The 13,257-nt window shown below is 41.7% G+C and overlaps 1 protein-coding gene across 3 annotated transcripts in view; it reads right to left on the bottom strand.

Annotated features, from left to right (window-relative positions):
* Positions 1-573: 573 nt before the first annotated feature.
* GAD1 (glutamate decarboxylase 1) overlaps positions 574-13,257 on the bottom strand; it is a 39,006-nt gene continuing 26,322 nt past the window's right edge. For all 3 annotated transcript variants that reach the window (XM_086357208.1, XM_086357216.1, XM_086357221.1), the window contains 7 exons: positions 12,947-13,063; positions 11,704-11,768; positions 8,627-8,705; positions 7,387-7,536; positions 4,949-5,056; positions 3,413-3,502; positions 574-2,007 (listed from right to left, as the gene is read on the bottom strand). In XM_086357208.1, coding sequence (XP_086213334.1) covers positions 1,834-2,007; positions 3,413-3,502; positions 4,949-5,056; positions 7,387-7,536; positions 8,627-8,705; positions 11,704-11,768; positions 12,947-13,063 — 783 coding nt within the window. In that variant the 3' untranslated portion in view covers positions 574-1,833. The remainder of the gene's footprint in view (positions 2,008-3,412; positions 3,503-4,948; positions 5,057-7,386; positions 7,537-8,626; positions 8,706-11,703; positions 11,769-12,946; positions 13,064-13,257) is intronic.

The following is a 13,257-nucleotide window of genomic DNA, read 5'->3' as shown; positions in this document are numbered from 1 at the left end:
ACTCCTTGTATTCCAAATGAATGAGATGGTATTATCATGGCTTAACAGAATATTCATAGAGAATGGTCTCTATTTCATAATGACCCAGCACCAAAATATATTTCTTGAGGAAGTGAACTGGGCCCACTGTACAAGCATAAGCAGCTGGAAGGCACAATTCTGTGCTCTTAGAGGTATTCAGATACTGTAGATACCAAGTGGTGGAAGATGCCCATGAGAAGCAAAATTTTTCAGCCATGCACACTTCTGCAATCCTAGTTCTAGAACAGTGCCTGTAACAGAAAAATAAAAATTTGAATGAATGAATGGAACTCCAAGATACAGATAGGAAAATGAAAAATAGGAATGATTTTTCTTTTTCCGAGTGTGAACCACAAATTTTATTTAATTAGAATCCCAATGATTTTTAGATAAGGGGCTTGGGAATCTTAAGACTGTGGATTGAGTCCCAACCTAATTAAGGTATTGACCATCACCTGAAGTCAGCTGGTGAGCATTAATGGGCTATGGTGATCCCAGCAACCATAACTGGAAACCTCTCTTTTCTGCATGAAACACATACTGAAAGAAAAATTTGTTCAAATTCTCCACAGAGAATATTTTTATTTATTTATAGTCTTCTTGCATACTCTAAAATGCACAGTGTGAATTTCCTTTCTTCAAAAACAGTTGTGAGCCTGGTCAGATTGAGATCTTCAGAGTCTTCGGAAACAGTGCCTTAGGTTTGCGCTAAGGGAGTCACAGAGATTGGTCATGAACTACTACAAAATTACAGAAGACCTAGTTATTATCCAACAGTTACTAGAAAAGCATAGAGAACACCCAACATACAGCCAGACAGAGTAATAGAAGAGCAGATGCTATGTAAGTCTCGGGATTTCCATATATAGGATGTTATGTACAGTATCAGAATTCTTTTATAGATGGTAAAGTTATGCTTAAATCATTATTTTAAGGGCACTCTAATATAATACAAGTCTTACTAATTTCAGTCTTTTCTCTTTGGCTCACAAGTGCACGAAAATACCATAAACAATTTTCAGAACTTACTGCATTAATATATAAATAAGATACATTACAAATGAGAAGAAAATACAAGACACCTCTTTAACATGGTAAATCTCTGAATATAAATAAGCAAATATTTCATTTACCTACAAACAGTCATTGAGATCATTACATATATTCTTCCCCTCCCCCTCCTAAGGACAAACAACAGAAATATGCACAACCTACACAAATTAAACTCGAAATATACAGCAATAGCACACCTGGAACAACGACTCTGCTACTGTTTCCCCCTAACAGGATCCTAACGGGGAGGGCGGGACGCTTGTCACCCAGTGGCTCTTTTTCTCATCCATCATGACTTCAGACGGGAGAAATACTGACGGTGAGGTCGCCTGCCAACAGCATCTTCCTTGGTCCCCAACACACAGCATTTTGAAAAAAAACATCTTTTCTGGGGCGGCTGGGCAAGCTGGTTTGCGGCATGTTTGGCCCCTCAGTTACTGAGGAAGAAGGTAAAATGGATTCTCTTGGAGCGGGAGACATGCTGTGATCTATTACCACACTCACTAGACAGACGTGTATTTATAGAGAGAGGTATATATAACTGTACATATATACTGTGTTCCTAATGTGCAACTTTTGAAAAAGAACATTATTTCCGGCTAACTCTAATAAGCTTAAGGAAGGTTTTAACAGTATTCTTCAAGATATTCTGTTTTCCCTCAATGAAATGGCCTATGTGTTTCAGCAACGTATAGAGGTTTGTTCTAGAGTGCGGAGGGGAAAGGGAAGTCCCAGAAACTGATGTACTGTGGGTGGCAGTTACAGATCCTGGCCCAGCCTCTCTATCTCCTCAATGAGGAAGTCAATATCAGATTGGGTAGCGGCTGGGTTGGAGATGACCATCCGGAAGAAGTTGGCCTTGTCCCCCTGAGGCTGGTAGCCAACCATGGTTGTGCCAGATTCCATCATCAGGGCTTTGATCTTTGGGGCCACCTTGTAAGGGAAAACACAAGACAAAACTCAAGGTCGATACGAACACCATGCTCTTTTTCATAATACAACCCATTTCTTAGTTGCAAAAAAAGAGCAACCTGCTTTTCATCATGTATTTACACTCACACAAAGGCAAAGAAGTATTTTACACCCAAGTTTCTTCAATGGCTAGTATCTAATGACTAATTTTTAAATTGACATAAACAGTTGATTTATAAAACTGTGATAGTTTCAGGTGGACAGAAAAGTGATTCAGGTATACACACACACACGTTATTTTTCAGACTCTTCTTCATTATAGATTATTACAAGCTATTGAATATAGCTCCCTGTGCTATACAGCCGGATCTTGTGTTTATTTTATATATAGTAGTGTGTATCTGCTAATCCTAAACTCCTCGTTTGTCTTTTCCGCCTACCCTCTTTCCTCTCTGGTAACCATAAGTTTGTTTTTTATGCTTGTGAGTCTGCTTCTATTTTGTAAGTTCATTTATATAATTTTTTAGATTCCACATATAAGTGATATCATGGGATATTTGCCTTTCTCTGTTTGACTTACCTCACTTAGTATGATAATCTCTAGGTTCATCCATGTGGCTGCAAATGGCATTATTTTATTCTTTTCATAGCTAACTTTCATACCGTTCTCCATAGTGGCTGCACCAATTTACATTTCCACAAACAGTATAGGAAGATTCCCTTTTGTTCACACCCTCTCCAGCACTTATTATTTGTAGGTTTTTTGATGATGGCCACTAATGACTATTTAAGTCTACCCAATCATACGTTCCTACAGAAAGCATTGTGCAACTGAATTTCAAAAGTCAGACACAGGACAATGATAATAAAGTCAAAAAAACAAAAATGAAAAATTCACAGGGGCAACAATACAAATTAAGACTTCCATACAGTAATCCAGCACCTGGAATATTGTCTGGCACATGAACTCTGCTCACCAAATATCTGTTGAATGATTAGATGAGTGAAATAGTACATAAGTTAAATACAAACAACTATAAGTAACATATAAACTAGATATAGAAACCAGTAACTAGAATGAATCAGCATTAGAGTTGACTCAAACTTAGTAAAAGATATTTTAATAGACATGGTTTGGTATGGAAGTTTCAAGGAATATGTATATTATTCAACTGCACAGCACATAACCCCTCTGATGACAAACACCAACCTAATGCAGGGATGCAGTCCCTAGAAATTCCCACTGCATCTGAACCACAGTGGGGACAATTCAGACCCAAGGAGAAGAATATAACAAGATGTCTCTGTATCATCCCAAACCTTTAGCTTTCATTTCTTTCTGTTCAGACAGACCCCTAGAATGAGGATGTTCTGACCAGCCAGAGAAACTGCAGAGGGTTAGAAGAGACAAGGAGAGATTCCATACCCTGTGTAGCTTTTCCCGTCGTTCGGGGCTATCTGGAACACCCCTGAGGCTTTGTGGAATATACCAGAAACAGACGTTCGTATGCTCAGGCTGTAGCGATTTTCACAAACAAGCATGCAAAAAACAAAACAGAAAATTAAGAGAACTTGAGAGAAAGCTGTTCTAACTCCCCACCCCATCCCTCAAAAAGGCTTCATGTTACTTCTATACTTGGGAGAACAAAGCCCGGTTTATCCCATCATATCTGGGAAGAGAGCTATTTCCCATAACCAATTTTCTCGATGATTAAAGTTACCCACCTTTGAACACCGAAATATTAAAAAAAAAAACTACATTTGGATCATTTCAATAAAGGGTATTATCCATCTTGCCATCTTGTAGTGCCTCATATATAGAAGATGCTCACAGCATTGTTAATTTTTTTGGTCCTGAATGTTTTGACTTTATTCTATCAATACTAAACCTTCTCCTGATTACTCAGGATTATCATAATGAACATTGATACTGGTTCTAAAATGTAAGACAGGGCTTACTGAGATGTACTGGATTGTTCAGTGGTCCTTCCCTAAGGACCCTCATGCTTTTTGAGTCCTTCTGCATTCTTGCTACAGTTTTCCAGTTTCCTTCCTAATTGCTGTCTGCCATCACTGTGCCTACCTTTCATGGGTTGGAGACATCACATTCGTCTTAACCTGCTAGTGGAACATTTAAAATAGTGTAAGTGATGAGTGTGAGGCCCCAGAGGTGAAACGCACGAGCACTGTATGATGGATTTGAACAGCTTAGGGCTCTTTCTTGTTCACTTGGCGACTCTCCAGAGTGTTACAAGTAGTTTAGGTGCCTGATAAATAGACTGACTTGAATGCAGGCAGTGTTTCATTACACTGGATTATGAGTGTAATTCCTTCTATTCAGCACTGGCTCCTATTCCAGCTTTCTTTATTCAGCTGTGAGCTCCAATAGGGGAGAGATGGTACCTGTTTTGGTCACTACTCTACAACCAAGCTCCCAGTCTGGGGCAAGACACACAACAGGCACTCAGCCAACAGCAGAATAACAAGCACCTGACTGCGTGCAGTGTGGATCTGAACTCAGGGCAGAGACCATTTTATCTTGCTCTCCTCATAACGAATCTATGTAAAGTACAACTTCATTTTAGGACCAGTCTTGGGAGACAAGGGTCTGGGATCAGTATACCCATCCCACAAGCTTCTTGGAACTGAAGAACACTTTCTCACGGAGGTACAACACCACAATAAGTTCCAAGAATGATACAGGATTCAGACCTGCCAAGGAAAGCCCTCTGGTCTATGAAGGACTGGCTGAGAACTACACCTTTCTGGAAGAGGCGAAGGGGAAAAGTTGTCCCAATGCTACTGGAAGAAACATTTGTGAACACAGAGGGAAGTAAACGAGAGTGCATAGAATGAAAATTCAGAAGCAGCTTCTGGTAATGTGGGACACTACAGCTTCAGAAGCTTCCCTCTGTAATCTTCCCTCAATAGATATTTGATATAGCTAGTCCAGACAGCTTACCTCACCATCAAAAACCATCTCAAATTCTTCTCTGTTTTTAATCTTGGCATAGAGGTATTCAGCCAGTTCCAAGCATTTGTTGATCTGATTTTCAAAGCCCACTGTACCCTGTTTTTTAAAAAAAAAGAAAAGAAAAAAAGAAAGAAAGTCATATTTGTTGGTGAGAATTTGCATTTCCCTGTGATGGCATTGAGAGGGCTTTGCTGTCTTTATCTATCAGAAATATACAGAAGAGTATTCTTGGAGATGGTTAGCAAGAACCATCTCATTGAATGTGTGTGGCTTTCTCACAGCTCTGTATGTGATAACATGTGCCAAATCTCTTTTGAAGGCATTCTAGTCTCTGGGCAGTTATCCTCAACAGGGCTTTTAGATTCTTGCTAGTAATTCACAGCCTGAGCCTGAAGCCCATTTTTGGTTTGCCTTAGGCTGCTGCCACCCAAACTGTCGTCTATGGACATACACTGTAACCAGTTCACGATGAGATGAGTTGAGAAACTGAGATTAAGCAATAAGAAACTTCTATGGCCGTTTGACAGAGTAATTTTACGTCTACTGAATCTCATTTTTAAAATTGATGTTTACATGTGTTCCCCCTCCTGAACCCTCCTCCCTGCTCCCTCACCAGGATCCCACCTTGGTAACCAATTCACTGTGAGCCAAACTTCCGGGAACACATGTATACCTGTGGCGGATTCATTTTGATATATGGCAAAACCAATACAATATTGTAAAGTTAAAAAATAAAATAAAATAAAAATTACTTCATGAAAACATAGACACTAAAAGGTTAAAAACTGATCAACACACCACTCAATAAAATTTTCATAACTTGTTTATAAAAAAATAAAATAAAACTGATGTTTATATTTCATATGGCTTTCTATTTCATTTTTCTAGCAATTCATCTTTATTGTATTGGTCTATGACAGGTTAAAGAAAAACCTAACTGGTTCTTCAGAGAGTTGGAGAAATAGTACTTTGGAACCTACCTTCCCCAGAAGGAAGTCCCGACCAAACACATCCCCCTCACTCCCAGACAGGCTCCCCTCCACATAACATCGTATTACCCCTTTGTGGTGACAGGCAGGCAGGCAGAAGGGGAAGCAGTGGTCTTAGGACATGCCCTGAGACGGCAGTAGCTCCAAGTATTGACAGACTGACTGAGCTTGAGTTTCCAGAGCTAGCGTGGCTGATTAGTGACAGCAGCGCGGGGGGTGTTGAGTGGGTCGGCGTCAACAAGGAGAGCAGATGCACAAGGCTTGTGGGTTGCTAATGCACCTGGGCCAAGCCAACACTGGCAAAGCAGCAGTCATCACAGAGCACGTGCCTGGGCCAGTCTGCCTTCCTCTTGGGAATGAAGCCCACACCAGGATCCCACCTTGGTAACCGAGTCACTGTGAGCCAAACTTCCGGCAGATGGTTCAAGGGGTTATTGTTAGGCAAAACCAAGGCACAAATTACTGAGACAGGCCATGTGGTTATTATATTTCTGAATCATAGGGCTCTTTCTTTTCCTACAATTCATGGCTATTTATATGCTTAAAATACCTGTGATTACTTTGTGGTAGAAATCAAATTCAGACTATTTCTATATCAAGACAAAATGACTTGGTGAGGAAAAACACTAATAATCCATCAAATCCTTCCTACAGAAGAACATTTAACTAGATGTTTGGCTGGAAAACTTTGTTGTTTTGGTATCAGTAGACCTAATCTTGAAACTTACTAAAATTAATTTACAGTAGATAAAGAAAAATGATGGTGGTGATCTAAAGCTGTGAAATCAAAATTGCCTTTACTTGACTACATAAAAATACTTTTGAAACAAATAGTCACATAGTATTCCTTTTCCTCATCCAAAATTTGAGGGAAATTCCAAATGCTTGCTTTTTTTCTTCTAGACATAGAAAAGCAGCCGTAAAGACTGATGAATACAGACACAGCATGCTTCGGTTTAGGATTTCTTAGAATCAAGTATGCATTTTCTAGAAGAGGGTATGAAATAGGTTGTTATTTATATAGAACTTAAAACTGGCATATACATCCCATCATTCGTGACCTCATAAAACAACTCAGGGTTCTGCACAGAAAAATGCAATAATTTTATCTTTATCTCTTTCTCAACATCTGCACTAATAATTTCAGTATCCCTAAGAACTGCTGTGGAAGCCCTTGGCAAAATTTTTAGTGCTTATAAGAGAAAGTTAAAGAAAATGTCATGCTAATTCAAATTGAGACTGAATGGAAAGAGAGAGAATTTGACATAAGGGATAAAGTTATTTCATTCACCAGCAAAGAAAATACAGTTAACTCAATTATCTAGATATTGATTACACACATAATGAATTATCTGTGATACAGCTTTGCCTCTCTTTTGCCAGCCAGCCTGTGCACATTACACTTCTGCTCTATTTGCTGAAGGCCACTCTTCATACCTTTGCTTTCCACATCAGCCAGAACTTGAAGATGTCTACGTGGCGGCCGCACTGAATGGCCTTGTCCCCAGTGTCATAGGAGACATCATACTGCTTGTCCGGCTGGAAGAGGTATCCCGCACACATCTGGTTGCATCCTTGGAGGATACCCTGCCATGAAAATCAACACATGGAAATCTGTATTCTCAGGACAGAAGTGTGGATGGCTTGGAAACAAGGCATGCTGGACTTGGGGTCACATACGACCTTTCTTCTAATATCTCATGAGGACTTGCACTTGTCCTGATGTCCTTCTCTAAAACCACCATTGGAAAAACCGTTGCCCCTTCTCCTCTGTCACTCTACTTGGAAAACTATCTTTTGTCTCAGATGCCAACCATGAGGGCCCACCCTATTGTCCCTCTAAGGGGCATTTGGAAATGTGTGTGACTGTTTCGGGTTATTTCACAGACTGGGAAGTGCTATGGCATTCAGTTGGCAGGAGTTGGGGATATAAACTTCCTATAGAGGGTGGGACGGTCTCATGTGTAGAAGAATCTTCCTTCCCAAAGTGCCCCCTAAAAGGTGTTCCAGTCCATTCCCAGATCATCTATGAAGTTAACAGGCACTCTACTTAGGAGTGGAGTAAGGAGCATCTGCATTTGTGGCTGCCACAGGACAGAGACAGGCTTTGTGAACGCTTCAGTGTGCAAAAGTTTTCCTGAAGGAACAAAACTCTCCAGGGCAGGGTTCCATTATTAGATTCTTAAAGAAGAGAACAGGCTACTAACTCACAGCTTTTTGGTCAACGTTCCTTGTTGCCCTGAGTTGACATTTGTAGTTGTGGTTCTGAGTAATTTGTTTCAGCTCTTGGGGCCACAGACTCACGCTCAGAACCTGAAGTATGTCCCCACCACCTCTTTTCATCCTAAGGTGAGAGGCGGCAGCTCAGCCAATCACTCTCACTTTTGAGAGAAGGAATGTGGGATGAAATAATGCCCTTGTGGTTTCCTCCACTGGCAGGGCCTTGAGCACTGAACAAGGAAGAAGGAATAGTGCAGAGCAAGAGCCAAGGGAAGGTGCTGGGTTAGCTGAAGCCTAATAGACACAGGAGGGAAACAATAGCTGTGGCAGGCCTAGCCAGGCTGTCAGCCTTGTGAGTTCCTCAACAGGTACTGTAAGAAGACCTCCAAGCGTTCCCCTTCTCATGCCTTCTAAAAGGTGTGCAGGCCACTAGCTCATCTCTAGGGGAAGGACAGACCTTTTCTTTTACAAGAATGGCAGAGCACTGCAGCAGCACACCCATCATCTTGTGAGGGTTCCAGGTGACAGAGTTGGCCCTGAAAGAAGCATATGACACTCTGAGGAGAAGGTGCAGGGGTCAACAAGTGGCAACTGTCCGCTTGAGGAAACCATCACCCCCCACAACTCAAGTCAATGCACGTTTTCAATGCCCAGTCCCCTAAACTGACCTCATACTGGAGTGCATAGCCTTTCCCTTCTCTAGGGGATCTTCCCAACCCAGGGATCAAACCCAGGTCTTCTGCATTGCAGGCAGATTCTTTACCAGCTGAGCCACAAGGGAAGCCCCCTAAACTGATCAATAAGTGGTAAATAAATACTTTGTGGGCAGACTCAGAGTACTAAGTAGCAGACTGCCTCTTCTAAAAAACTGCTATTAATACTAGCTAACATTTATGAAGAGCATTTATTATGTTTCCTGTATACCAAGAGCATTACAGGCATTTTAACAGTGTGGTGTCATGGTTATGAACTCAAGCTTTGAAGCCAGATTACCCAGGTCTGAAACCTGGCTCTGACATTTGCTGGTTTGGGGAAGTTACACAACTCCTTTGTGCCTCAGTTTTCCTGACTGTAAAGTGGGGAGAATAACATCTACCACAACGAATTGAATAAAGTTAGTAAAATGAGTTAGTAGATACAGTGCTAATAACCATGCCTGAAATACTTAATTCTTACAACAACCCTATCATATAACGACTACTGCCACCTCTATTTTAGATGCAGAGAGTGAGGCACAAGAGGGTTCAATATATCACCCAAAGTCACACAGCTGGGAAGTGTTGGAGTCAAGATTCAAATTCAGGGAGTCTAACTGTCAGTCTACTGTTCATAACCTCTCTACTAGACTGCCTGCCTCTAGGCAACAGATTCAGGTTCTTTCTGCCTTCCTTTTCTTATAAATCGGACTGGTGATGCTGACCTACTTGCTTATAAGGTAGTATGAAGGCTGACACACAAAAGCAAGGATCAGCTGGACAATTCTGGACTTGGACTACTTAGTAGCATTGTTTAAATGCTAAATAAACATAATCTTGCCTGTTTAGTCTGCAGTGGTAGTTTAACAAGCATGGTCTCCTAGCAACCGCATCACTCCGTCAGACACAATTAAATGGTTAAGGAGCGCACTAGCTAGGACATTATAGAAACAAACAAGTGTAATGTATGACGATTAAAACTTGGGTAACTCCTTCCCAATGGCCTAGCCCACAGCTGGGCTCTGTGCTTTAATACCTGTGAAGAATGTTTTCCCCAGACATAGCAATTGGCTTGGAATTACACTGCCTCTGCTCTCCCCGGAGCTAAATTCCTGCTGAGAATTTTTAACCTCTTCATCTTGCTTAGATCCAATAGAGGGAAAACAATTTAGTGTATACTTGACTATGGAGTCTATACTGTTGTTCAAAGAGAGGAAAGGCTTGAAGTACCTTCCACCACATGAATAAAGAAAATCTTTATGAAAGAGACTTATGAAAAGTTGTAAGTTGACTCAATGTTATCTCATTAAAAAGCATCAGCATCAAGCCATATTTTACAAGGTAGTGAATTTAATCCATTTTCTCACAGTTATCATGCACTGAACCATTAAACAATTATACATAGATCTCACAAAATATCTGACATTTTTTTTGAATGTCCTAAGGGACTGACGTAAATCATTCTTCGGTGCTACAAGTGGAAAGTAGTAACATATGATGTAGATTCAGTTTCTTTCAGAAGACATACGTGCTTTAAAATGTTAGAAAAGGAAAAGTCTAGTGCAAAATGTTTCAAGTTTTCGCTTGACTCACAGATGGAAAATGGAAATTGCCTGAGAAATTTAAAGTACAGTTGGACCGGCCCATCTACATATAAGATCTTGTCCTCCAAGTTAAGGCTCATATAACTATGCTTCAGCAAGTTACGCTTCATCCACTCACTCAGATATTGGCCCCTCCAAGCTGAAAGGCAGGGGGTGAGGCACAGGAGAGGTAAGAACACTTGGCCCCCTGGAGCGCCTCCCTGACGTCTGCTGCCGGTCCGCCTCTCCACCCTCATCTGCTCTTGCTGCTCTCTCATTGCTCCAGCCACAGTGGCCTCGATGATGGTCCTTCCTCCAGCTTGCCATGAACATCCTTCTTCAGGGCCTTTGTATTTGCCCTTCCCACCACCTGGAACATTCTTCCTGTATTTGTCTTTCTATCTCCATTTATCCCAGAATCTGCTGAAACGCTACCACCCTAGAAGGGCCTCTGACTATCCTGTATAAAATACCACACCTTGGCAGATGAAACATCTCCTTGTTTATGTCCAGTCCACTGGACAGTAAGATTCGGGAGGGGAAATCTTTTCATTGACACCACCTTCCATATCTTGCCTTATTTTTTTTTTAATGTGCCAGGTACACATTTTTAGAAGAGTGCCTGGTGGTTGGGCTGAAGACAGGTACCTGGTTCATGACAGGTGCTCAGTAAATAGTTGCTGAACGAATCATTGAATCTATGTGAGTTCATTCCAGATCAACATTTAGGAGTTAGGTCAAAATCATATTTGGCTTAGAACACCCACTGAATGTGAATGGTAAACAAGAAAATAAGTAAGTAAGGCATGCTGAGTGTCCTGCCCTATCCTCAGTTTAGTGGGAAATGTAAGCTTAGTGAGAAAGAAGAATGAACTAAATCAGCACCTCTTCATGTGCCCTCAACAAACTCTCATTTAGCCTCCAAATGCCCACCCTGGTAAGTCTCTCTTCTCTCCTGCTCAGGCACCTTGCAATCAGTCTGCTGTTGAGCTTATCACAGGGTGTGGTAACTCTTTGTTTGTCTTTCTCTTTTACTAAACTGTGAGCTCACTGAGGCGAAAACTCATTTGACTAGGAAATCCATCATCTTTGATTCCCCAGTGCCTGGCATACAGTAAGTGCTCAATCAGTGCCTGCTGAACAAAAGTGAGCTTCAATAGAATAAGATGTTGGGAATCAGGGCAGACACATCAGTGGACCCAGCACACCATGTGCTGCATGGCCTGGATGGAGGAGGCCCTGTGCTCAGCCCTTACCTCTCGATGCCACTGAGCTTATGGCGGTGCTTCTGGGACATGAGCAGCCCGCCACCCCAGGCAGCCTGTGAGGACAGAGAAAAGAGAGGGAAAGGGACCCTGAGCAACACTGATGAGTCTGAGCCCGGTCACACCACACCTCTAGCAAAACATGATGAGAATGTAAATGGTGAAAAACATGAGCTCCTCTGACAAACAGAACCCACACAGACTGTTCCACCAAGGGCAATTGTACTTATTCATCATTTATCACATCTTCTTCAAAAGTTCCTCCAGATTAATGTCAGGGTCGCCATGCAAGTAATACAGATAAATGGGGCTGAGCCTGTGGAGCTGAGATCCAAGACCTAAAGTGCTCTAGAAAGCCAGGGACACTTGAGATGACCCCCTGGGGGGCTCTGGGAGCAGGAACACACAGGACTAGAGGTTGCCATCTGAGTCTACCCAGAGTAGAACTCTAAGGGCTTCTGAAAACCTTGGAAGGCAGCAGCCCTGGTGGGCTTGGATTTTCCGCAACTGCTCCTTCAAGAGCAGGACATTTTTGCGGGTTCCCTGATGCATGTTGATCAAATAGCCTGGGACACCATGTGACATAAGAACAGACTTTGTAATCACTTGTCCAATATCAGGGCAGATAATCCCATTGTCCACTTGTAAGAAGTTAAACCCATGAGAGAATGGAGAGAGAGAGAGAAAAAAAAAAAACACAGTCACACATGTGAAAATCTACCTCTTATGCTCCTAGGAAATGGAACAAAATCTCTTAATTGATACCACCTTCCATATACAGCCTTATTTTTCCTACATGTACCAGATATGCCTGTCTTTTCTTTTCGTTCCTTCCTTTCTTTTTAAGAAAAGTGTCATAGATGGTTGGACTGAAGGCAGACAGCTGAGTGTCCATATTCAGATTCATGGCCAATTTCTACACATTGTATCTTACATTTTTTTCCCCTTTGAAATCAGTTGTATTTTACTCTACAGCCATTTGTTCAGAAGCTTTCTGGGAAAGTGATAGAGTTGAACTTGTAGGTTGAACCATAGAAGACAGAAATTGGCCAGGAAGGACTGAATAAGCCCAGGGCACCGACAGGCCTGGGTGTACGCCTGTCATGAACAGCCTGCTGGGGACAAAAGAAATGTGGTGGGGAGAGAGGCTATGGGAGAAGCTAGAGGAAAATCATAAAGCAGAGCTGCTTCTACCCCTCTAAGGGCCCAGGCCACTCTGAGTTACAGCACTTACATCGACATGCAGCCAAAGGTTGTATTTCTCACATATATCTGCAATCTCCTGTATCGGATCAAAAGCGCCATAAACAGTGGTGCCAGCAGTTGCATTGACGTAGAGAGGGACGTAACCCTATAAGAAGGACAGGCTGATTAGTCTTTCTAACCTCCCTCCTTTCCACACAACGAACTGCAGTAGCATTCATTTCCAACAGAGATCAGCTAAGCTGGTGTGTATCTGATACTATATGTGGGACTACTCTCCGTTGGTGCATTCACTCATTCCTTCATTTATTCAACCAATATTTTTAGTGACATTCATGTGCC

The sequence above is a fragment of the Bos grunniens genome, chromosome 2 (genome assembly GCF_055505025.1).
Source record: "Bos grunniens cultivar Pamir isolate PY7600 chromosome 2, Bosgru_T2T1.0, whole genome shotgun sequence".
NCBI classification, from domain to species: Eukaryota; Metazoa; Chordata; class Mammalia; order Artiodactyla; family Bovidae; genus Bos; species Bos grunniens.
The sequence above is the reverse complement of the archived record's forward strand: the minus strand, read 5'-3'. Positions and strand labels throughout refer to the sequence as shown.